We start from the raw sequence: 24,761 nt of genomic DNA, 5'->3' as shown, positions 1-24,761 counted from the left end.
ATCCCAAGTAGTCTCATTTCCTTATAAGGAGCTGACTTCTAACCAATCACAAACGACATCTTTTTCCTCTTTTTCTAGTGCTGGTCGCGAAAACATCACTAGTCTTTTTGTGACAAATTCTCTCTCTCTCTTCATTTTTTCCACAGGAAAAACGATGCAAAACTTTACAGTACCTTACGGTTTCTTTTGAATCTTTTTTCAGGCTTTCTGATTATGGAAGACACAAAATAAGGATCAATTTAGGTTTCTGGGAAACTGCTCACCTACCCCTCCCCAAACCTAACATTTTGTCCAAAGCGATAAGTAAGGGTTAATGTTAGGTTTGGGGAGGGGTAGGTGAGCAGTTTCCCAGAAACCTAAATTGATCCCAAAATAAATGGTGCCAACGAGAAACGTAAATAAGCAATGGAGGAGAAAGGTCCTCTCTTCTTTTCCCGTCTCTCGTTCACGTGCTTATCTCGCCCGTTTAACCACAAGCCGAGCGCCTGAAACAAGCTTGCTACAGTTGGAATACCGTACACTTTTGTCGATAAACAGGCAGCACGTGACGTCACAACCAAATGGCACGTGACCTGGTTATCCGAGTACCGCTGGAAAAACAGCGCACGGGCTCGGAAGAAGACGGTTGCACCGCGAAACCCATGTCTGCATAGTCTCTCAAGGGGGAAGCCCTTGTGTTCTCTAAGTTTTCCACTTGTCCAACACAGCAGAAGAACGATTTTCCGGACGCCAGGGAGTAGAAAGATGGAATTCCCTACGCGCTAAACTGAATATGTACCCTGTATTTACACCGTGGAAAAATTGATTGATTCATTCAAGACAGTTCAGTGCTGTAGATGTTTTGGAGCGTCCGCGAACATGTACTCGAGTCTGTAGGCTTCGGCTAACATCAGACTAATCTGCTGGTCGTCCCAGTTGGTCGTGGGAAGATTCTGTAGTAACAGCATCAGTCCCTGTTGAAAGGAAAGTTGTTGCAGTTTAAGCTGGGTTCCGCAGTTTCTCAGAATAACCAAGACGTTTGTGAGTGACTGAGCAGTTCTCAAATGATTTTCAATAGTTAAGTGAGACAGTGATTGGTTGAAAAAAATGCTTGCACAAGCTCGAACCAATAAATCCCCGCCAATCCCGCGCGAACAAAAACGTGACAAGGTTGTTTTTGGTTCAAGTGCTCTTTTAATCGCGCTAAAAACGTACACAGACGCCTGATATACCAATCTCGTCCACACAGCCCGCTTTTATTGGGTCAGTACCAAAAACACAGTCACTGGTCAAATACGATTTTTTTTTTAATCATGGGCAGTGCTCATCATTGATTGCCAGACAATCAGCTTTGAGCGGAATAAACTTTTACTTTGCGCACAACGACTGCAAGTCCGAAAATCGCCGACTGGCCTGAGTCCGTGTTCCTAGTGCTGACCAAAAGAAAAGGGGGCTCTGGGGAAGTCTACTGCAAATCCGAGATTCTAATTGGTTTTCGCATCCTTGTCTATTCGCTGATAGGCCCATCCTCGGAGACCCAGGGGCAGTTAGTGGGGGCGAAAGAAACGCGAAACTGCGGGCAAAAATAATTTCCTTAGACGATAAGAGACTACTGTCTCTTCAGTGAGAAATAATTCCGAGAGTTATGCCCCTTGTTCACCTGTATTTGCTATTAGAAAACTCTGGCTCCCAGGGGGGGGGGGGTACTCCGGCTTGTAAATGACGGGGATGATCGAAGGATTTTTTGGGGTTTGAAATTTTCGATCCTGGGATTTTTTTGGGTAAGAAGATTTGGCAAGTATTTTTTGGGGTGACTTGATTTAAATAGGGGATCTTTTTGGGTATTAAAAACAAACTAAAGTGATTTGACACGCGCGGCCTTGGCGTATTTATGGTATGATGAATAAACAAACACGAGCGTTATTGCCCTTCCTAGCAATTTAGGGGCAATTTGACAAGGGATTTTTTTTAGGGGTTATTTTTGGTCCAGGGATTTTTTTGGGTAATGTCGGAAGAGTTAGGGATTTTTTGGGGTCCTGAGTTTTGCCTTCATTCGATCATCCCCGTCATTTACAAGTCGGAGTAACCCCCTGGGCTCTGGCTGGCACGTCCTTGACTGCGAAGTTGAGTCAGGTATCAGTTCTCGCAAGGTCTAACATGAATGGCTCGCTACCCTTCGACAGAACAATAGAACAGACAACAGAATCAATGCCCCTAACCCCCGAAAACAATAGCAACTGCCACACAAGCAGTCCTGTAGAATTACAAGCTTACAAGAGCTGCTGGCGAAGTTCACGTCTTCTGACAAAGGCGGACAATGGTGGACGCTTTATAAAATCTGTTACAGTTACCAAACATGAAACTCACCTGAAAATCCGTCTCTTCCACTATATCCTTTGAAAACTGTTTCAAGAACGCTGCACAAACGTACAGATGGAAAGACGCAAATCCATTTTCTACAGCCTGGTTAGAAAAGCACAAAAAACAGTCAATTACGACATAGGAGAAGACTGGAACTTAAGAAGGTAAACTTCTAACTACGAATAACAACATTTCTAGTCCTAATAGAGCGGTTTTCACTTGAGTGTCGAAAGTTAATTGCGTTTGCTTTGGTTTTGCATTACTACGCTTACTGATTGGCTAAAAAGTCTCGCGCCACTTTCTCAGCCAATCAGAACTAAAACCAAAACCAATCGTGACTCGCTCGCGCACGTTTTCCCGCGCTTCGTGTCAGCTACATGTATTTGCTTCCAGTTTTGATTGGTTCCCTGGATTGTCTGTGTCATTTGTGATTGGCCAGAGTGATTACTTTTGTTTTGGTTTTACAATACTCAATTGAAAACTGCTCTAATCAAAATGAACAAGTAGTAAACGGCTTAATAAGAGCTCGAGAGCAGCTGAGTAGCTCTGCCTAAATTCTTTGACTTGATTTAAGTCAAATGCTTTTGAAACATTACTTAGAAATCAGAGCAGATGGCACAAAGTAAAAGGACTTTTTGACTAAGTTTTTAGGCTAAGTATCTTTTAAGTATTAAAAGTTTTTAGGTATTTTTAATTGGTGTCCCCAATTAGCCCACAAGGGCTAAATGCATAGACACAGTAATGAAGTTTTTACTTTACTTACTGACTTACTTTACTTACTTTCTTTTGAATGGTTACACTTTAGCATTTTCTCCACAAAATATTAGGGAAGCGCCTCGCATGGGTACTACCGTCCCGTTCGCGCTCTCCCCTTTGGCAAATACCCTTGCCTTTTTCCCTTTAATTTTGTATTTTTTTATATATATTTAATTTTCCCAATCTTTTTTAAAGTCCAAACAGTCTCCTAACAGCCGTTATTAATAAGATGTCACGCAACGCTACTTCCCAGCAGAAGCATTGTGTGACGATCCACACAACGGTTGCGAAGGATGCTAGGCATGCAGGTAATGAGAATATAGAGCTGAATCAAAAACTTAAAATAATCACAAAATCTCCTATCCAGTTCTACAATAAATGTATAGAAACCAGTTGGGAGAATTTGCATGTTACTATAGTACTACAAACCAGGTACGTATCCCAGAGTCGTATTGTACATCTGAGGGGCATTTCACGCATTAGAAGATTGTTCATCCATCGGAAAGCAAACTGTAAGTATTCAACATGGTTTTTCGCCAAGTGGTTGTTTAAAGGTTCTGGCAAGGAAAAAAAAGAAAAAAAAAGCAATGAATTGGTTTTGTGAAAGACACGTGTAAAATCAAGTTTATACAGAGGAAAAAACTCGTATTTATTATATAAACATCAGTGAAATACCAGGAAATCTTTCGCGCGAAAAAATCATATCTTCACACGTGAAAATAACATGTTATTTTCACATGTGAAGATATCGATTTCGAAACATTTTCTGAAAAGTTTGCCCTGTTTTAATGCTGAATGAGCCAAAGTAAATCGATATTAAGTCGAAACATCTTCGGATCTTCCTCGGCAATCTTCGGCAATCTTCGGTGTTCAAATCGATATCCCACTCGTTCGCTTCGCTCACTCGTGAGATATCGATTTGAACACTCGAAGATAAATTTCATATCTCCGCGCAACCATGTAATATCCTCTATTTCTTGTATTTTTATTCGTAATATTTCATAGTTTATCCATAGTTTTAATATTCGTATTGTTCTGTGTATTTTTATATTTTATTGTAAATAATTATTGAGGGCCACTGGTTTGTTAGTGTTTTTATGCTATTTTAGTGCTACCCTCGTTAAATAAAGACTTTACTTACTTACTTACTTACTAATGAAAGAAATAGTTGATATAGCTCTGTCAACTTGGCCTGCCCCCGTTTTAAACGAGAAACCAAAGGAGGGCGATCATTTAGCGTGAGATCAGCTAGACTTTAGAACACTCTTCCTATTTTCTTAAAGAAAAGCGAGAGTCTAGATTGTTTTAAAACTAGCCCAATTGATTTTTACGCGTCGAGTCTTAAGGACATTCATCATTTCACAGTTTTTATTTTTTTATCCCTAGTTTTAGAAATTTTAAATTGTATATCACGATATTTTAAATCAGTTGTATATGGTTGCCCACTTGTCGGACCCTGAGAAGAACAAGGGTATACTCGGGTCTGGAAATCCCTACCCCGTCTTAGGATTGAACGCACTTACAAAAAAAAAGCAACGATTTTTCGGTCCAGAAGCAAAAGTTGCGTTTTTTTGTTCTCTTGACATTTTCTTGCTGTTTAGTAAACGAAACGGTTTTTTGTAATTTTCGTCACTGCACGTTCAATCCTGGACATTACTCTCTTAGACCAAGAAAAGCTCAATTTGCTACCCCATCTTAGAGAAAAATACCGTGAAGAGGATGTTTTTATTTTAAAATTTTCTCTACTATACTAACAGCATCCGCTATTTTGTTTTCGCACGTTTCAAAACGACCCAATTTAGATAAGCAGTACGATATAAATTTGACGTAATTTTTCCCTCTTTATCGACCCCATCTAAAACTAAACGGCCAAAATTGGAACCTCATCCAGCGTCATATACCCGTCTAGCGTATTGCTGGTTTGCAGTTGACGTCACGGCGGCCATGCTGGTGGACAAGAACGAAGCGTTTCCCTTCGCTAGGAACTAAACTCTTTTATCATGCAAATACCGCGAAAATATTTTTCATTGTTTTGCTCACCAGCATGGCCGCCTTGTCACGTGGTTGCAATATAAAGTAGAATATAAGGCGGTCCCCCGGGCCTCTTTATAGGTTGGCATCTCGCTCACGACAGCGAAAACGGAAAAAAGTAGCCTTTAAACGAGAAAACAAATACTTGTGAATGGGGCCTCCAGACAACAAAAGGCCAATAAAGAGATGAAGAAATAATGAAAGAATAACATTTATTACAAAGAATAGTATTGATTTATTCATATCCTCACTCACCATCAATTCTCTGAATAAGTTCTCTTAGCGCATTGACTTTCATTTGAATTCCTGGCTGTGCAAATGTGTAATTATCCTGTAGGAAATGAAATCATAGTGGTTAATCTTCGATTATTTTTGTGCACAAAGCAACTCTGAATATCTATCTTTTTTTTATTTGAAAGCATTGGTTAGAACTTTAAATTTTGTTCCTTATACTTAACCAGTGGACGATCCAGACTTGCATCCAAAATCGGGGAACAGAGCAAAAAAGATAGGGCTTGAATCGACGACCTACCTGACTAAACTTTATTTTTCTTTAGGGTCAGGGAGGGGACAGGGAGGGGGAGGGCAGGGGAGCGGGGCACTGCCGATGTTCGTTACGTACAGCTGTAAATGTAAGTGGCAAAGATCAGCGCTTGGGCTTTACTTTTACCGTAATGATTCGATTTAGCGCCCTCCTTCCAATAAGCGCCCCCCTTCGAATGTGTTTTTGTCAATAAGCGCCCCATTCTAATAAGCGGCCCTATACCGTAGATAAACTCATGAACATTCACCGTACCGTACATGTATATATTTACTGCTAAAATGAACAATTCTTTTAACTTTCAACATAAACTTTTAACCGGCAATTTGTTACTGTTGCAGTTTATGTTAATTTTAGTCATTTCAGTTAATTTTTATTAAAGTTCTGTTTTGAACATTTGGTTGTTGCTCAAAAAATAAAATAAGCGCCCTGTCCCAAATATGCACCCACCCTTGATGTGCAAAAAGTAAATAAGCGCCCTGGCTGCTAGATCGAATCATTACGGGTCTTAACTGGTAAAATGATTCAGACTATAAGATTTGCTGTTTGTAACCAGTTGTTAGTAATATCCAAATACCCCCCCCCCCCCCCAAAAATAATATCCTATTGTAAAGAAAGTTTGCTACAGTCGATGTTTCATGTACCTGTATACCATCTAATAATTTGCTCATACACCAAAAGGTATCGGCTTCTATTGTGTCTAAAGTTTCCTGAGATAGTTGACTGACGTCATGGTTTTCCAAATCGCCGTCTAGAATGAATTAAACAAAAAAATGTCAACACACTAGCTACTAACAATGTCTTCCTAAAAGGGTACAGCTTATGAAATTATCAATGTTTCAGTTAGGGGGACTCTGGCAACAAGGTTGGAGAATAATTCATTTCTGATTGAAATATGGCTTAATTGCGTTTTTAAGGACCTTTTTGTTAGCCCGTTTACCGTTTAATGCGTAAATTAATTGCGGTTTGATATTAGAATGAAGTGAGTGAGTGATCGAGCAAGTGCGGCTTTTGAGGTCATAACATAACCCCCTCATTACCATTCGGTAAAAAACAGAATAAAATGATGTGGATCTCTGTACGGCATGCAATTTTGGGGTCGTACATGTATCTCCAAAGTCCTTCAAGCATATGGAAAGGAGTACATGTGAAGAGAACTCTAAATGGTGTTGCAGAAGTGGTAAGTGGATTCCCTACAGACCAAGACACAAACTTACCTACATACGCAGATAGAAACACCACAAAGAACGGTGTAACAAGATCATTGATTCCTTGGACATAGCCACTGGCCGGGTGGCGAATGGCCCAGATGTACAGGATTCTTTCAAATATCTACAGAACAGGAGCAATGTATTTTCATACAATTCACACAAAAAAAAAAAACACCACAATCCACCGTACGAAAAAAGATGATGGCTGTACATTTTAACACAATACCTTGCGAACCTAAACATAGCCAATAGGGCACAACAACAGCCACGTTTCTACAAAATTCGTCCGGAACCTGAACTACCAACATTGTTCATGCAGGGTTTGAAGTTTTAAGAGCTTTTCTGTGCATTCTTATGAGCGTTTTAAACATTTTCGCATCCAAGGAGTAATAGGTAAATGTAATTCTACCTATCAATTTTTTAGTACCATGATTAGTACCAGTACAAGCATAAATGGGTAAAAATGGCCCATCATATTTCTTTCGCGAGCTTGGTGACCTAGTATTTTTTCACTGTATTTTCCGAAACAGTGCTTGGTAGGAAACATTCAGGGAAAGTAAAAAATCGTTCTACAGCTTTTAGGGAATGTCCTTCAGTTAATTTGAATAGAACCTACCTCTTGTACCAAAGGTTGTTGAAAGAGAGGAATAAGAGGGTTTGTTCTTGGGATATCAATGTGAATCTGTTGATAATAAGTTTAGAACACAAGTAAAACAATACCATAAACTAACAGAAATAAATTTACACCAGAAAAGAGATAAAAAGCGCAGTATACTTTAACCCTGGAAAGCAGGGGTGTCCCCAACCTCTTTGAAAGAGAAGAGGGGGAGGGGTTCCATCGTGTCTGAAATCAGTCAATCAGAAAGATCATAAATCATACAGCCGTTCAGAACGCATGTGTATGTCACATAAAATATTTTAAGAATGAAACAATTTTTCTTGAAGAACCTTGCAGTTCTCATTTTAATTCTCTGCTATTTTGTTGCTGTTTTCAATTTTCATTATTTGCAATACTTGAAACTCGGAAGGGAAGGAAGGACAAGGGGTGGGGGGGGGGGGGGGCTCCCCTGCTGATCATAGATGGAATATAATTTTCAGTTGTTACCTGTCTGAATGTATCATGATATGTGTCCTCATATCTTGTGGGGTAATACTGTTTGACAAAGTTGTGGTACTCCTCTCGTTTTCGATCCAGTGTTGCCTGTCTTCTGTCAATATTTGCTGGCAGATAGCCCTACACGTTCAAAATACATGTACAATGTTAAACAAGCCCTTTTGTTTAACAACATGTACATTAACATAGTAAACTAATCCTGGAGTGGGGGGGGGGGGGTTAAAGAGTGCATAGACAGACTCCCATTTTAAAATGACATTACGACAAATTAAAGAATTAACTCCTACTCCTACAAGGTATAAAAATATTGCTTTGAGGGTGTGGCTTGAATTCATTAAATTAAGGCTTTACATGTCAATCAATCAATCAATCTTGAAATCAATCAGTCAATCAATTAAACGCTGTTTACTATCCCCAAGCAACTAATCAACTTTCACTCAGGGATTGACAAAAACTTGAATTCCAGCTTGCCCTTTGGACAGTCAAGCAGATTTCACAGCTTGCTTGCATGGGGTTAGTTCCAAACTTTTCTTAGTATATGTGTTGTATTTTTTAGTATGATTTACTTGACAGATGAATTGTCTGGTCCTTGCCCATTGTGCAAGTAAGCATGAAAAGTGTGTGTACTTGCCCAGCCAAAAAGACTAAGTACTTGCCCTGGACATCCAGATAACATATTTTTAGTCCAGTTTCTCTTTCCATATTCGTTTTTTCTCCAAGTCGTCAGCCGGGCAAGTATGCAAGATGACATACTTGCCCTGGCAAAATTTTACTTGCCCGTTCAAAAGTGAAGAATGGCGTTGTTATTATCACATGCATGTAACACTGTGTATACATAAAATCAAGATTCAAGACAACATAAATAAATTTTGATTCACACGTATTTGTTAATGAGACTTTTTACTTGTCTACCTTGGCTGCCGGTTTACAAATGTCACAAAACATCACGTCCCCAAGCGGCTTGTGATGTTGCGGAAGCGTATGATGCGGGCACAAATGAAAGCCAGGGCCTTTTCGACTGCAACCACGGAAGAAAAGAACGCTTTTTCTCTTCTTATTCATATTTGGTTTGTTTTTCTGAAGTGTTAACATTGCTTTTTTTTCTTTGCTGGCGGCGCCAGACCAAGATAATGGCAAATTTTTATCAAAACATCAGCTGATGCGATCGCCTCGTGTTTTCGCGGATGCAGCTGCAGTACAAAATATCAGCGGTTGAGAGCTTGAAAATTGAGCCTGCAATGATTTCATCGATGGAAAATACCGCATCAGCCAAGATGGCGGCCAAAATTATGATTTTATCACGACAGAAAGTTGCAAATTATGTTCTGTTTTCGAAAAGTTATGAATGGATGACAAGTGGTCAGAACGCAAGTAACTCATAAGAAAACTTAATAATTGTTTTTTTTTTCCATTAAGTCAAACTTAAGTCGTCCAGCGGACGAGTTTATGTAATCTTTTGGTCGTCCATACGATGTTTTAGTCGTCTCGGACGACCGGACGACTGCGAATATGGATCCCTGCCAACATTGCATATGTGAGAGAGAATATTAGCTTTCTCAGGATATAATTTAGTACATTTAACACACACACATTCACAAAACACTTACAAGTGAGGGATCGTTAAAAGTTAACAAACTTACACATAGTAACTGCCATGTTGTTGGCCGTACTGTGACGGGAATGCCTGACCAACTAAGCTTCCTTACAGCCTCTGGAAAAATAAAGGAGATATGGTTAAATAGTTTTTCATGACATCATTCAGATTAAGTCAAGTTAGTGACTGTCACTACACTGAGTTTTCAGTAAGGTTTGATACAGAGTTTTGTGGCATGCTGACAGCCCATTTTTTTCCATGTAACTGCTTTGAATTATTATTATTAATTTCATTCAAGGACACTGTACATACCATTCAAAAATGTAAATGGTGGATGGTATAAAAACATATTTTAACTGACACAACAACTTGTTGCTTCTTGATCAAACAGACATTTTCTTAACTTTTATTTTATAAACCATTATTTAGAAAATCCAGTCTTTTGAAACTACATACATACCGGGGTACATGTACAGCATAAAGCCCTATTGACTCAACATTAATTAAAATACAAATAGGGGAGGAAAATCCAGTTTTAACTTACTAAAATGAATTATTCATTTTTTTTTCTCCATCAAATTTTTTTATTGCAAGTTGATCTTTACCCTCTTATTACCCTTCCTTAATACGGTAACTATTTTAAAGAGAGAAGTTGACTTTACAGTACATACTAAAAAATAATGTTTACCTAGGTCAGTGTTAGGACCTGCCAACAGCTTGCCAAATTTTTCAAGCTTGTGTATTTCTTGATCCTGGAATTCGAGTTTGACTGCTCTGATAGGGGAGGGGGGCTTAGGAGACTGTAAATTCACAGGGGGTGGGGGTGGGGAGTGGGCAGAAGACTTGGAGGATGAAGACTGATGCTTGTGTCGAGCTGCAGCAACGAAAAAACAAAACAAAATCTTGTTAAGCACTTGAGATACCAACAATATTTCTACTCCCCTCCCTGGCTGGGATGCTAGTCCATCCCAGGGTTATCCCTTGTATAAAATTCACCTTGTCCTGGTATCATTTATACAGAGAGAGGCACTATGAGAATCAAGTGTCTTGCCCAAAAGACAATACAGTGCTTAAGACAGGGCTTGAACCTGCAATCTCGGGCAAAACGGTTGAGAAACTATGCTTATTTTCACCAATTTTGCCGGGACTACAGCACTTTTTTGTCAATCGCCCTCCCCTATTCCAATGTTGTCATTTACTGGAAACAAAGCCTGGTGAATTGCAAACCCCTAAAAAAACATTGAGTTGGGGGAAAGGGGGATAACATGTTTTTAACAAGCGTGCCAGTCAAGACATTGGCAAAAAAATCTGTGAAATGTGTTTGTCTCAACTGGTTTTGTCTGGGATTGTGGGTTGCTCAATCCAAAGTCCACTGCACTTACCAATCATTGGGGACACCACACCTCCCACTACTTATAAATGGGTACAGGAAAATTACTGTTGGCACGACATGACAAAAAATGATGCCCGATAGACCTGCTTACCTGGACAAGATGGAAATCTGGAGATTTTTCAAAACAAAGGAAGGCCAAATGTGGGGGGTGGGTGGGGGGCAACAGTCATGTAATAAGCTAGCACCCTGTTAACACCCCACTGATCAGGGGGAGATGTGAACATGTACTCTTTCATTCGCTGTTTTCACCTTTCCCATATTGTTTTTCCCACAAATTTTTGCATAAGCATTGTTTTCAATTTCTCTTGGGATTTACAATGAGGTACAATCGTCCTCAGAGAAATTGAAAACAATGCTTATGCAAACATTTTTGGGGGTAAACAAAGGGTATTATGGATTGAAAAAAAGCGAATAGTCGCTTCACACCAGTAGCTATTCACCCTTAGCTAGTACTTACTCAGTAGGCTCAATGGAGATGGTCTTGATGTTTTGTGTTCTTCTTTTTTGACCAACTGTTCTGGAAGCTTCTTTGGTTCTGTTGACTTCACACTAGATGGTATACTACCCCTGACATCACCCCCACTGATTGTGCGAACACGAGATTCGGTTTTAGAATTTTTCTTTTCTTCTGGATCCACCCGTATGACGTCATCATCATCTTCACCCCATGCATCACTTGTTTTGCTATTAAATTCTTGGAAACTCAGTGGTTTTGGTTTGGCCTTTCCGTGAACACTGAAAACATATGTCAACAAAAAACGTTAGAGAGTAGAAAATTTATACTATAATGATAATTGCTGTTTACATCCGCAACCCAAGTACATGTAGATCCTAACAAATGTAGTCACTTAAAAATAGGGAAAAAAGAACAAAAGAGAAGGAATAAATCATAATTTTCCACATTCGGAAGGTCAGGATTTTGAAAATGAGATTAAGGAAAACTTTTAACAATGCCAAGATTCTTTTTGTTGAGTCTTTATCTCACAGAAAACTTCTTTCTATTTCAAGTGGTATACATTGCTAAAAGTGGAATCAGTCCATGCTAATATGGTGGTGTATTAATTTAGTTCCTTTGTGAAAAAATAATAATTAAAAAAATATTTGAAGTCTTTAAGGATCAGCAAAGGAGATGAAATTAAAGCACAGGAGGACCTTTGAGCCTGTTTTCCAAGACAATCAAAGAATCATGAACACTGTAGATGATCGTAACTGTGACAGAGTGATCAGTTTCCACATGATTGCAGACAATTGTAGACCACCGCTTAATTAATGAAGCATGGAATTATGGAATTGGCTATAAACTGTTATGGGAAAACTTTCACTCATAGCTATCGCAGAAACATTTTTATATGAAAGTGGACCATCACAGACAATCGCATGATTGCAGAGAATGCAATATATGTTCTATTTCCTGCAATCCTATGATCATAATTGCACGCGATCACAGAAAGTGTGTTTTACACATATGATCCCAGAATCCTGAATCATGAACCTGCAATTGTCCGCAGTGATCTGAGTTCAAATAGAACCAGGCTTTAAAATTTACTCGCTCTTTACACTTGGCACGAGTGTGGTTCCCAGTTTACCACATAAGGAATTCTTCTTTAGCACTTGTGCCAAAAAATTCTTCTCTATTAGCCACTTACTGTTTACATGAACATTGTTATTCAATTAAAAGTACATGTTTTGTACAAGTAGTTAAAGATAGCTTTTTGTTCCATTTCTAAATTTAGAGTAATTAATGTAAATAATAGTCCATCATTTTACTCAGTAGTTTACTTTTGTACACTCAGTGATAAAGATTTTGTTAGCGGATCCCTTTTCAATAATTTAAAATTACTGCAATAACAGTATGGCTTCCTAAACAATGGTCCAATATATAATATAATAACAAAATTTCTAACTCAGTATCTCTTCTTAAATGTCGATAATTCCATTTCATGCAGAATGTAATGTATTCCAATGTTGTACAAAAAGGTTCTTAAATGAATGTAACAATTTTGACTCCTTGCAATGGTTTCCAAGCTGTTTTTACTCGAATCTAGACGTTTTAATTAACAATCTCGTAATTTGTGCCTTTCAAATCAATGTTTATCATCTTTAAAGAGCTATCCCAAAGCATAAGAAATTGTCTGTTCGGCTGTCTACGCTGATATAGAACATTTGAACTCACTCAAATGCTTTTGAACTGTTCAATTTCTTACTTGATATGAAAGATTAAGGTTTAAAGCAAGTCCTTGAATATAATTTTTCGAGCCTCTCTTAACAAATTTTTATGTAAACACTTTTTAGAAACTTGACGGGGAATTATTTTCCCGGCCATTTCAGTGTATCTACAAGATATACGATAAACCAAACCTCGCACACGTACACTTCTTCTAGAGTAAATTAAAACTCCAGATTTCGACTAACCTTGCCGTGTGACTAGCGGTCGAAGAGACACTTGTTGAAGTCGTCGTCAATAAATCCTGGGTGCCATGAGCGGGTTTTATACTGTTCAAAAAGTACACAAAATCAACAAAAGGGCTTCAAATTTGACCGAAGACTGACAACAAACGATTTTACCTTCCGGGTAATTTGCTTGTGTTTCTTTTCCAAAACGATTTTTTCGGACTCCCCGATTCGAAAGTTACAAAAGCAGGATCTAACTCCGCACCGCCAGTGTGCTCCATCGAGTTGAATTGTGTTCCGAGCGCGATAACGCGCTCTTTCGCTGCTTCACTCATCTTTTTACGACAAATCTGGATTATCCACCCATCTCTGATCAGTTGAAGAAGAATCGATTGCTGTTCAAAGATACCAAGGCCAAGAAAAAAGCGCCAATTTCCTCGTATTTTGTCTTCGATCCAATAATCACAATATGGTCGATGTGAACTGAGAGTCAAGAGCCACCCTCCATTTGATGTGGCCATGGGCACATCCGCTGGCAAGTGGTATTTTGCTTTGCGGGCTCATAAACCGGAAACTTCACTACAAATGTCTTTACTTCCGGTCAGAATTATCATATTTTTCTTATTTTCTTATTTTTTCCCTACTTGTTTCTTCTTATTATTGTTTTTTTTTTTTTTCAACGCACTATTTAATTTGGTTTATAATCTCTTACTTGAGGTCAACATCAAAAAATGATTGACTTTGATGAGGATAGCAAATAGTGGGGTTGCCTTCCTAGGATATAAGAGAAGGGAAAACCCCCTTAAAAACAAACATCTCCATTTGCAGTCCAGCTGTGTTCTACTATTGTTGACGTTTTTATAGAAAATCACCAGCTTTTTACATTAAATAAAAATATGTTATAGTAGGTTTGAATTTTAATCGTAGTTAAAGCTGCAAGATCTCAAAAATGGACTTAAGAGCTCATTTTCAATGTAAAAAAATGATGATACAGTGAAACACAATAAAAAAATAAAAAAATAAAAAATCTTAACAACTGTCTGCACTGAAAGTAGGTGAATTACTGTACATTCATAATAACTCATATCGTGGTTTACAAACGAAATCTAAATCTAGATCCATGGACTTCTGAGTAGATGTAGGGGGCCGGGGTTTGGGGCTATATTTTCAGAAGGGGGGGGGGGGGGGAGGGTTATTTCCAAAGGTCTTCAGTATTTTTGAAAGTTCCAAGTGAACAATTGACGAGGAAGTTTAATTTTTTAAAAAAGCTTAAGAAATAATTCACCATTTCAACTTTTTTATTATCCACACCAATCTCTACTAACTTCACTGCTAGAATTTTTCACACAATGCTTGCTATTCAGTACTTCGAAATGGAGTTCTGTAAAGTATGGTTCCGAGGCCACAGTCCATTCTCGTCCCCATAGCCCTTTCGTTGCTCTTAGCCGGCTGGGCCTTGGCACTTTTCTCGTGCCAAGCCGGCTAAGAGAAACGAAAGGGCTATGGGGACGAGAATGGCCACACCTCCTTCTTTTGTCTTGAAGCAGCGCGCGTCATATTTCGCGTGCTCGTCACAGATGGTCCAGATGGTCGCGCGCAGTAAAGAAACCGATTTTAGCCATTTATACGAGGAACATTTTATTGGTGATTTCAAATATGAAAAAAAGGTACAAAAACGCTGCCCTGCTTGCTGCAATACTTAATTTTATGCACGGAATGAAATAATAAATGATAAATGAAACCAAAGGTGATAAATCACACATTACGAATACTTGATGAAAGGTCTGAAGACTCCACACAATGAAAGACAAAATTGACCCCAGATAAACGTCACGAATTATCAAAAAACTCCCTAAAAAACCCCTGTTGCAATGAAATGTACTTTTCCCCACTTCGCTTTCAGAACTCTTTTTTTAAGTCAAGATATGTCATTTCTTATATAATCAGTTTATGCCTCGGCATGCTCTAATTGCAAAAGTAATGACTATTTTATAACGCGTGGAGTTGTAAACATGGCTTTTGTTCGCCGTCATATCTTTATAATTTTGGCGAAATTTTCTTTAATAATTTAAACACATCGGCGTTCTGTAATTTCAAGAGTAAATATACAAAAAGTCAACGGCACATTTTGGCCCCTTTGTATTAAAATTCCACTACACTTCGAGATTTAGCAGCATTTATAGACGTCCTCATGGGCTAGTTAGGAATTTTAGTAGATTCATAGAATTTGCGGTTGCTTATCTTCACTTCAAAGTTTTATCCTAAACGCCTAAATAGGATTTAACCAAGAATAAATTCTACGAAATTTTCGCAAAAGGTTTAACTTACCGGAAGCCTGAGAGCAAGGAAACTTCTTCATCGCCGGTCGAGAAGTCGCCACCAATGGCCGACAGAGGACACAGGAATTTGGCGAGCAAAACTGAACGGCTGTTGTCGTCAGGAATGTTACTCGTGAAACCAGCAGAGCCCGTGAAATCCCTGTTCATTTATGTGCTGGTTAAACCCGGCAAAAAAACTTTCTTGTCATCAATATGAACGATTTATATTCACTGTAAATAGGATAGAATGCCGAAGAACGGAAGACCAAGCGGCATCAAGCTGGCGTGACACAATGTCTGGATTGTTCCTTGCCGTTTCTTGCACGTCACTTTTAAAAAGTCACGCAACATAGAGAAAATTTCGTCACGCATTCATGTAAGAAGCTGTTTAACATCCAACGCGTTGTACAATTTTCGGTGGAATACGTAATTTTTTGTGTGACGCAAAAATTAAAAAAAAAAAAACGCTCCCCTGTTTATGACATAGCCAAAGGCATCGCTTACGTAACTCACGTAAGCGAGGGTTGACACAAATTTTTTTCACAACTAGTCAAACTCATTCTATTATTTTCTTCAGATTCGGCTAAATTCATGCAAAAGGCCGTTTCCTTTACAGCGTACAAATATAACCTGAAAAATTTGACGTGGTTAAGAAAGATCATAGCCTCGTTTAGTTCAGTCCTATGCCGTGCGAAATACCAGGCCTCAATAGGCCAAGACCAGTCGCATATACCTGACTGAAAGAAAGAAATTGCAATGTTGGAAAGAATAGCACACAACGATCCCTCCCTTCCCATTTGCTTCTACGCTTTAAGGCTTCTGACAACAAAAGTTAGAAACCAGAGAAACGGGGGGAGGAGGAAGGATCTAGACTATTATTCATTCCCAGGATTTCCCATCAAACGATACAACACAGAGATTAACATTTTACTAATTCTTTAATTTATTTGAGACAAATTACTTATCTCAGCATTTATGACGCATTTAAGAATTCTAGGACGTTTGTAAGTACATTTATACAGCTATTTCAATGTCATTAAACCACGATGGCTAAATTAATTTAACTGTTATAAAAACAAATCAACGTCCGAGTTATATACAAGTTGAATATGAGTAAAAAATTGAATATCGCAATAGGCCGTATTCACGACAGCCGCCATGTGGATTTTCTTATCATAATGCAAATTTACCACGCCTTCTGTCACGAGCGAGAGAGATGGGGGGGGGGGGGGGGGGTGATTAGAAAGAAGACAATTTGCAGAAAATCGGCTCGTCCCAATGGTCAAGTATCATAAGAATGGTTATTTTACATATACTTACTTGGTAACTTTGCAAGCCATAATAATCTCAAACTCAAATATTTTCTGACACAATATATATTTGAAGCACAGCATAGACACGAAAAAAAACATTTACAGATCTTACGTTTTTGCCCCTCTAAAAAACAAGCTGCCCATTTTACATTATAAGGTAAATAACCAACATGGCGGCTATCATTCACTGCTACGGCACTGTTAGTTCAATCGTGGCTAGAATAGTTTAATTAAAAATATATATATATTAAAGTACACGCCAAGATTTGCAGAAAATTTATATGGACGCTATTTCTCATAAAATACATTCAAACCCCGTTTATACGGGTAGAGGGCACACAAAGTGTCCGCTAACACAAATTCGCCCTTTACAGTTTGAATAAACATTCGGTAGCCAATTTAAAGAGGCTTTATAAAGACTCCAGAGAGCTTATTTCTTTATTTCTTTCAAGACATTTGACGGGGGAAGGGGATAATGTAAATCGTATTTCAGTTAGGATACATATAAAGGAAATGAAGTACTTTTTACTGTTTTAGCGCTGTTTCGTAACACATTTTCACAAAATAGTAACAATAACTAGTAGACTTTGTGGTGGATGTATAATTAAGGTTTGAAGTTACCTTATTTTCTAATACATAAAATGCCATGTTCTATAATATAGGGAAGAGGGAGGGGATTTATTTCGAAAATGGACATTCCTGTGGGGGCTAAAAAAAAGAGGGCCTAAGGAAAGAGAGGAGGGTGTTAATAGAGCCCTTACGGTATACCCATTCTGATGTCAGTGGGAAATGCAATGATTATATTCTGACACTAAAATTAACTCTGTAAAAATACTAGCTTATTCATAGACAGGCCGTAAAATACCTTACAATTATTTCCTTCCTTCAACGATGCTCTTCTTTTTATTATTATTGATAAATGACGTTTCAAACTGCTTAGCACGGCGCACGACCCTGGTCCCCACACAAAGGTTACTTTTATTTCTTTTAGGCCATCCCCCTTTTTTTTTTTCGTTTATCGTCGTATGTGTTTTCTGATTTTGGGTCGGTCGGTCGGAATTAAAAAAAAAAATTCAAAAAAAAAAGTGGATAAGGAGTCTGGAACTAGGATGCCCGGTACCTCAGCATAATGTCCGTGGAGCCTGGAAACAAGAAGACATGGTTACAAACTCAACATGGCGGCAATGGAGGAAGGAAAAATCGACGTCGTGGTTAAACTCAAACAAGAACAGCGTAAAAAGGATGAAACATTATTTAAAATAATGTGTCATTGCCTTCTATACCTTCTGTATAATTTTTTTTTTTTTTTGAAAACGCGAAAATCTGGGTCGGTCGGACGACGCTAAACAGAGAAAAAAAGGGGATGGCCTTAAACTCAAGGAAAAATTAATTTCGCTTGATTTTAAAAGAAATAGGGAAGCCATGATGGTAAATATCTTATTTCCGTACATTCCGACGCCATTTCTAAAATATTATTAAAGAAATAAAACTAATATATTTATCAAATCTACAACGTACATATAAATTCATATCATGATATATGTGACTGAAAATGTAATTTGGAATCTATTTATTTCTACCGAGAACTGCAACCGGCAACACAACTTCTAACTAGAGCCAGGCTCTTGCTCCTCTGTAGTTTGCGATAAACTGGAATCCAACGTGGAATCCGCTGTTTCGTTCACATCCGGCGGAGTAACTTCCTGTTGTTTGATTTTCTGTAGTTCTTTTGACATTGCGTCCATGTCCTGTCAAGAAGAAGGAAGAAACATGGTTATCGGGACTATTAGAGATTTGAAAATTGGCCCGAAAGCGTCCGCTAACGGGAGCCGTTGTCTCGACCGCGGTTAAACCCGAGAAATATGTAAATATCAAGAAAAGTACTTCAAAGATACGGTTCTAATTTTCACTTTTCAAAGATCGATAATTTACCGGTATTTTGATGGTTTAGTACTTTTTTGGAGCTTTACTAAAAAAGTTCTACGTGTTTGAAAACAGGTAAATACATATATGTTATTTGCCGGCTGGGAGGTCCGTATAGTGAAAAACTGTGACCGAGGTCTTGAAAATGCTGCCCGAGGCCGCAGGCCGAGGGCAGCATTTTCAAGGCCGAGGTCACAGTTTTTCACTATACGGACCGACCCTAAGCCGGTAAATAACTTATTTATTTTTTTCCTACTTTAATGTGTTTGATTAAAAAACACCTAAAAAACCTACAAAGACTTTCTTGCCAAATGTGTTTGTATTTATATACGCGCGCATCCAATGTTGAGTCGATCGCCATAAGCTACGGCAAGAGTAAATAATGATCTGTTTGCTATAAGAGCTTACTGCCAAACAAAATAAATTCACTTTAATGAACAGTACTCAAGGAAAATTTCATCTCAAAAAAAAAAAAAGCATCTGAAATAATAGAAAAGCACAATGTAGAACAGAGCAATCAGCGAGTTGCGAAACACTTTTAACTCCATTTCGGCTTGTGAGTTCTTTAGTTAATTAAACTTACTTTTCGGACTGGAGAGCACTTAGCTATTTACATTTGTATTTAACGAGTCAAAAACCTCTGTGTTGATTCCCACAGTATTCTGTTTTGACAAAAAGTTTGCGAAAGTGAAACTGAATGAAGCTGAAATGTGTAGTTTGGTCGCCTGCACAGTGGCGGCACAATATTGCGAGAATTAATTTGACTGTTTTTTAATAAAGCATCTCATTTTCTTGAATGGCGATAAGCAGTATTCGGTTTTGGAGAAAAGTAGCAGAGAAGCAAGGTGTTTGAAAGGATAAATCGAGTCTGTAAACCGGCGACTTGCAGTAAACCGCAATGGCGTGAAAATCAGTGCGAATGCACAAACAACGATCGGCAAACCACGGCCATAACTTCATTTTGTCACTAAAGAGAATAAATACTTGCCTTTTGGAGAACTTCAAGGCCTTTAATTCCACTGCTAATTTTTCCTTTCAAATTTACAACGGTTGGTGAGCAACTACATCAATTTAAATCATTTTGGAGAGCAAAACTGTCATGGGTTCGTTCGTCTCGCCGCGAAATGAAACTCACGAAAGCGTTACCGTGGCCCGTGGGCAGAGATAGGAGAATCTTGCCCGCGCTAATAACCAATCAGATTGCAGGATTCGTTACCGTGCCCTCTTGGAAAAAAATAAAGACTTTTATCATATGACCCGTACGGACCCGCGCGCAATTTCCTTGGAAAACCATATGAAAAAAAGTCCCGTATGAGGGCCGTACGCCTCGCTCTAGCAGGGCCGGAAATATAGATTACTTCATAGAAAGTGCGCCGTACGGATTTATATTCACGAGTTGCAAAATTTTGGGAAACGAACGAGTGAGCGTAGCGAACGAGTGAGTTTTCCAAAGTTTTGCAACGAGTGAATAAAAATCCGTACAAAGCACTTTCTATGCTGTAATTTGTTTATTATATATATAACGAGAATTCAACCATTGAGCACTTTACGCCGATTTTTCCAGTTTATAACCTTTAGCATACAACAGTTAAACGGCGCGAGAAAACAAAGCTGCAAATGCACATAGCTTTACAAGCGAATTCGCTATTTCAATAATATGAAAGAAAAATTACTGGCGACAAACTCTCCTAGCAAGAACTTTATTTAAATAAACACACTGCGTTACATTTATAAACTTCGTATCGCATCGAGGAAACTTCGCCACAAGCGAATAAACTACTGGCGAATCAACTGGCGAATTTTGAACAAATTGTGACAACACAAGGAGTCGGTTAATTAAACTATAATTACGACGTAAATCCAATTAAAAAATACAATTTACTTTACCAAGACGATCCCAAGAGTTCCTGAATACTCTTAGAAAGTCCGTGGATGTGTTGTAAGTTCCGATGAAAGTCTTGTCTTCAACTCGCTTTCACTTATCGACACTTCGCCTTCGCCTGTCTTCACTTCGCCTTTGAAGAGTGATTTTTATCACTGCTGTATTCTTTAGGTTTTGCTTAGCGTGTTTCTGTTGGCTTGCATTTCCATTAAGTTCTTAAAAGGCAAAGTTTTGTAAAGAAACAAAACATGTAGCTATATTTTCAAAGCATAAACTGCCGTCGAGAGCAAACTTGCCGCTCGCTTTCTCAACCTCGTTGGAAACCATTTAAATTCTCGCGCTGTGATTGGTTTAGTGGCACTAGTCTAGATGCTGATTGGTTATATTTTTCACATGTGAAGAAAGCTATACGCGAAGCTGATTGGACGTATCGCTTTTTTCACATGTAAAAATATAGCAAATATAGAATTCTATTTGCAAGGTTTATTGCTTAAAATTCTCGCTATATATATAATAAAAAGCCGTACGGACCTTCTTGAAAAGCGTACGGCCCCGCTACTGCCGCGAGATGCCAGAATTGGAACCAGTTGATACCACAGCTTTGAATTTAGATGAGCGATAGTAAGATTTTTCTAAAAAGCAAAGAATGTCCAACATGTTTATAAAACTATACTATCTTAGAAGGCGATGTAGTTTCCAGGCGCAAAAATTAAAACAAGTCTGTTTAACTCGGCAAATGGTGAAGAAATACTCCTGACAACAACGTCGACAACAACAATAAAATCGAAATAAAAGCCGTCAAAAAAAAAAACAACAACATAATCGGACAAAGACGTATGCTGGTTTGTAGTCACGATAAACATTGAAGAAAAAATGCAAACGCGAAGTACTTAAATTTCTCTTTTCTGCTGCGTAATTTTTAAATCACAACCGAGTACATGTTTACGACTAACCTGTGAGTGATCAATGACACAGCTTCCCGCTTGTTTTCACGAAGCATTTTAAGCACAATTTGGACATCAACTGTAATGCAGAGCTCAACATCGTCGAGGAACTAACGAATTTAAGGACTGAGCAGCAACAGCAGACGTTCATGAATACTCCGATCCGTGGTAATCAAAACAACTTGAAGCCGAAGGGAAACGAAGCGAAGCAAAATCCTGACCTGCCTGTACAATAACTTTCCAAGTCTTTATGTAGTTTCATAGATTAAGATATTGTTTTTACGACCAAAATCCTTCTTGGTGGAAAATTAATTAATCCTGTCGTTCAAACAAATTGTGAATTTCGGCTCAGAAGAAATGTCGCTAAGTTGTTCAGTCAGGATAAATTCAGTCTTCGCTGAGACGAGCACGACTAGCTGAAACGCCGAGCAAATTCTTTGTTGTAGTCCTTCATAAACGTTTCCTTTGAAACTTCTTCTAACTGCAATCACGTACGAGGAATTTAGTCGGAGTTCAATCTTCTTGGAATGGAGCTAAAACTCGGAGATTTGGTTGACAATTTTAACAGAAGTTCAAAAACTTTGTAGTTTGTACGCACATCGCAGTTCAAATGCACTTTACTGGCTTCCTAAACAAATTACGAGCTACCATTGGCTTTTCAAAATGCGCGCGAAACGGGCCGCCGCGTCTGCAACCACGAAAGAAAAACACAAAAAAAATAGTGCATAGTCATATGATAAAATGCTTATTGACTGAGTTAGGTCGGGCCGGACGGGAAAATATTTGGCTCTCGGTCAGAACGCACGGACCTCGCTGCGCTCGGTCCGTACTTCCTGACCTCGAGCCAAATATTTTCCCGTCCGGTCCTCCCACTCAGTCAATAAGTACATAATCGGCGCCATTTGTCAAAGCATTCGGAGCGTTTAAAAAGTAAAAATAATCGTTTATTCGAGGGAATGAAAATATATTTATACTAAACAACTATTTTATCTATCCTTGCTCATACTTGCTTTTTAATATTAACGAAATTTCCCGAAATAGAAAGAAAAACTGCCTGAAACGTTTGACCACAGTGAAGCCGGTGTCCGCCTTTTCTCGTCCCCAAAGCCGCCTGCCCCTCTTAGCCGACAGAGCCTGAGCACGAGAAACATCTGTTCTTCGTGATCTTCCGCTGGCCGAGGGACAGTTGGCTCTAAGAACGAGAATGGCGTGGTCCCATTAGCGGCGATTCAACTGTAAGACTGTTTTGAGAATAAAAGGTTTGATCTACTCACCCGTTGAAGTTGTACGTTCTTTGTTAGCGTTTCTTCTAGCATAAGCTGGATCTTTCTCGTGTTCTCTTTACCTTTGCCAAAAGGAGATCGGATCTTGCCCTTTAACGAAGAAATCGATGCCACTGGAGAAGGAAAAGGTTTAGGGGATTCCGCGATAGGACCTGAATAAAAATACATTAAATATAGTTTATAAAACGTTTTTTTAAGGAGTGTGCAGTATCGCTTTTTTTAACCCACTGATTAATTTTCGCGCCCGCTCATTGGAAAAAAAGGCATCACGTGGTACAACATTGGACGACGGGTATCAGACAGTCGCCCGAATTCATAGACAAGTACAAAAAAAAAAAACGAACAAAGTCACCTTTTAAGGTCATGCCCTCCCTCATAAAAGAACGCCTGATTGCATGTTATTTCAGGTCTAACTTTTTAACCAAATCACGTGTCAAAAAAATACGTTAACCAAACAACTTGCATTCAGTTTAACCGCAGTTATATTACGCCTAATTATCACAGAAGGTTTTTTCCACTTTACCGACGATAAAGCGCATTGAAGAAATTAATCGGAGGGTAAGAAAATAAATATACCCCTTTCTGGCTTGCTGGTATATTGGATGACAATGCCCTCGGCTGAAAAAATGTCCTCAAAATTTCACAGTTGCCCTCAAAGTTTCGCTTCTCGGCCAACATTATCCAACATAATCCTCCAATATACCAGCAGCCGGAGGGGGTTTATTTTCTTAATGTTATACGAGTCTTACAGAGTATTTTTAGTGGTTATTTTCAGCCACGCTACCTCTTATAGATCACGAACTAGTAAGTTTTTACTACATAGTCCATATTGTACAAGTGCACTATGACCATTGGGTTGCCTCAAACAACTCACCGATTTTAGTTTCCATAGCATATGCCTGAATTATGGCTGATTTTTGTATCAGGTCCTCCGCTAAAGCTGCTCCGGTTTCTTCAAGATGGCGAACCTGTGAGAAACATGCTTTTAAATATTTTAAGTTATAGTGATAATGAAACAGACTGGTGACCAAAAAATGTTAGGGTTATAGCCAGGCATGTTAAAAACTCGAATTAATAAGTTGACACTGGCTAAAAATATTGTTTTTGGACGTTTCGGCCACTACTGTTGCCTTCTTCAGCAAGATAAAAATGCAAATGTTCAACGGCGTCCTGTTAAAATATGTAACGAATGTGTGATTCTTTCCTATTTTAATTTTAAGTTGTAAAGTCTATCAAAGGCTCAGTAAACCAAAACTCTTTTGGATAGGATTCGAGCAAATTCCCTCTGTGTACAGTGCCCACGATTGGTGGCCAGCGATCGCTACATTAGCTGGTTCACTTTTACACAAAAAAAGACGATTTATATTCTTCGCGTTTCAAATCGTCTCAGGTCCTTTCTCTTCAATTTGCCAGTGCAGTTTTCGATCGACTTTCTTTAGCAATTTTGGAACGTTTGGCATTTTTTTCAAGCTTTTTAATTGGCTAAAAAACCACATGCAAACAAACTCATGCTTTTATTTTATTTCAACTAATCACGAGCAAAACCTGCCAGCCGTGACTTATATTTCACGTGTTGTGCGCGCGCGTTTCCCAGTTTACCGCATTATTAAATACTTGGCTTCACACTAGAGCTCGTAAGTATAATCTTAGTGCACTCGGGACCTACCTTGAGTGTGAAGGGGTAAAACGTACTTACTTGAACTTTACTTGGTGACCACGGAAACTTT

General features: G+C 38.6%; 2 protein-coding genes across 3 annotated transcripts in view; both read right to left on the bottom strand.

Moving 5' to 3' along the window:
- Window positions 1-372: 372 nt before the first annotated feature.
- Window positions 373-15,966, bottom strand: LOC144629025 (TBC1 domain family member 22B-like). Of its 2 annotated transcripts, XM_078487180.1 has the most exons (13): window positions 13,546-13,907; window positions 13,393-13,473; window positions 11,438-11,715; window positions 10,276-10,461; window positions 9,634-9,704; window positions 7,985-8,113; window positions 7,496-7,561; window positions 6,886-7,000; window positions 6,313-6,419; window positions 5,383-5,458; window positions 3,526-3,653; window positions 2,347-2,442; window positions 373-953 (listed from the first exon to the last, which is right to left on the bottom strand). In XM_078487180.1, exons 1-13 carry the CDS (start codon window positions 13,890-13,892, stop codon window positions 825-827), a joined length of 1,809 nt encoding a protein of 602 aa, XP_078343306.1. In that variant the 5' UTR covers window positions 13,893-13,907; the 3' UTR covers window positions 373-824. The 2 variants fall into 2 exon arrangements, with proteins under 2 accessions (XP_078343306.1, XP_078343307.1); XM_078487181.1 differs by lacking the exons at window positions 13,393-13,473; window positions 13,546-13,907 and adding an exon at window positions 15,700-15,966.
- A 2,411-nt stretch (window positions 15,967-18,377) lies between these two features.
- LOC144628988 (GRIP1-associated protein 1-like) overlaps window positions 18,378-24,761 on the bottom strand; it is a 53,505-nt gene continuing 47,121 nt past the window's right edge. The window contains 3 exon segments of the mRNA XM_078487126.1: window positions 18,378-18,750; window positions 23,026-23,186; window positions 23,909-24,002. Of these exon segments, the coding sequence (XP_078343252.1) occupies window positions 18,610-18,750; window positions 23,026-23,186; window positions 23,909-24,002 (396 nt within the window). The 3' untranslated portion in view covers window positions 18,378-18,609.

This window comes from Oculina patagonica, chromosome 10 (genome assembly GCF_052425735.1).
Source record: "Oculina patagonica isolate OP01 chromosome 10, crgOcupat, whole genome shotgun sequence".
In the NCBI taxonomy this organism is placed as follows: Eukaryota; Metazoa; Cnidaria; class Anthozoa; order Scleractinia; family Oculinidae; genus Oculina; species Oculina patagonica.
The sequence above is the reverse complement of the archived record's forward strand: the minus strand, read 5'-3'. Positions and strand labels throughout refer to the sequence as shown.

What these genes read in the sequence shown, in the direction of transcription:
- LOC144629025 (XM_078487180.1), bottom strand. Translation starts at nt 13,892, where the DNA reads ATGGCCACATCAAATGGAGGGTGGCTCTTGACTCTCAGTTCACATCGA. An exon ending in ACCGCTAGTCACACGGCAAG is followed by an intron (nt 11,716 to 13,392) that starts GTTAGTCGAAAT and finishes ATATGTTTTCAG; the next exon opens with TGTTCACGGAAAGGCCAAAC. An exon ending in AACAACCTTTGGTACAAGAG is followed by an intron (nt 7,001 to 7,495) that starts GTAGGTTCTATT and finishes CCTGTTCTGTAG; the next exon opens with ATATTTGAAAGAATCCTGTA.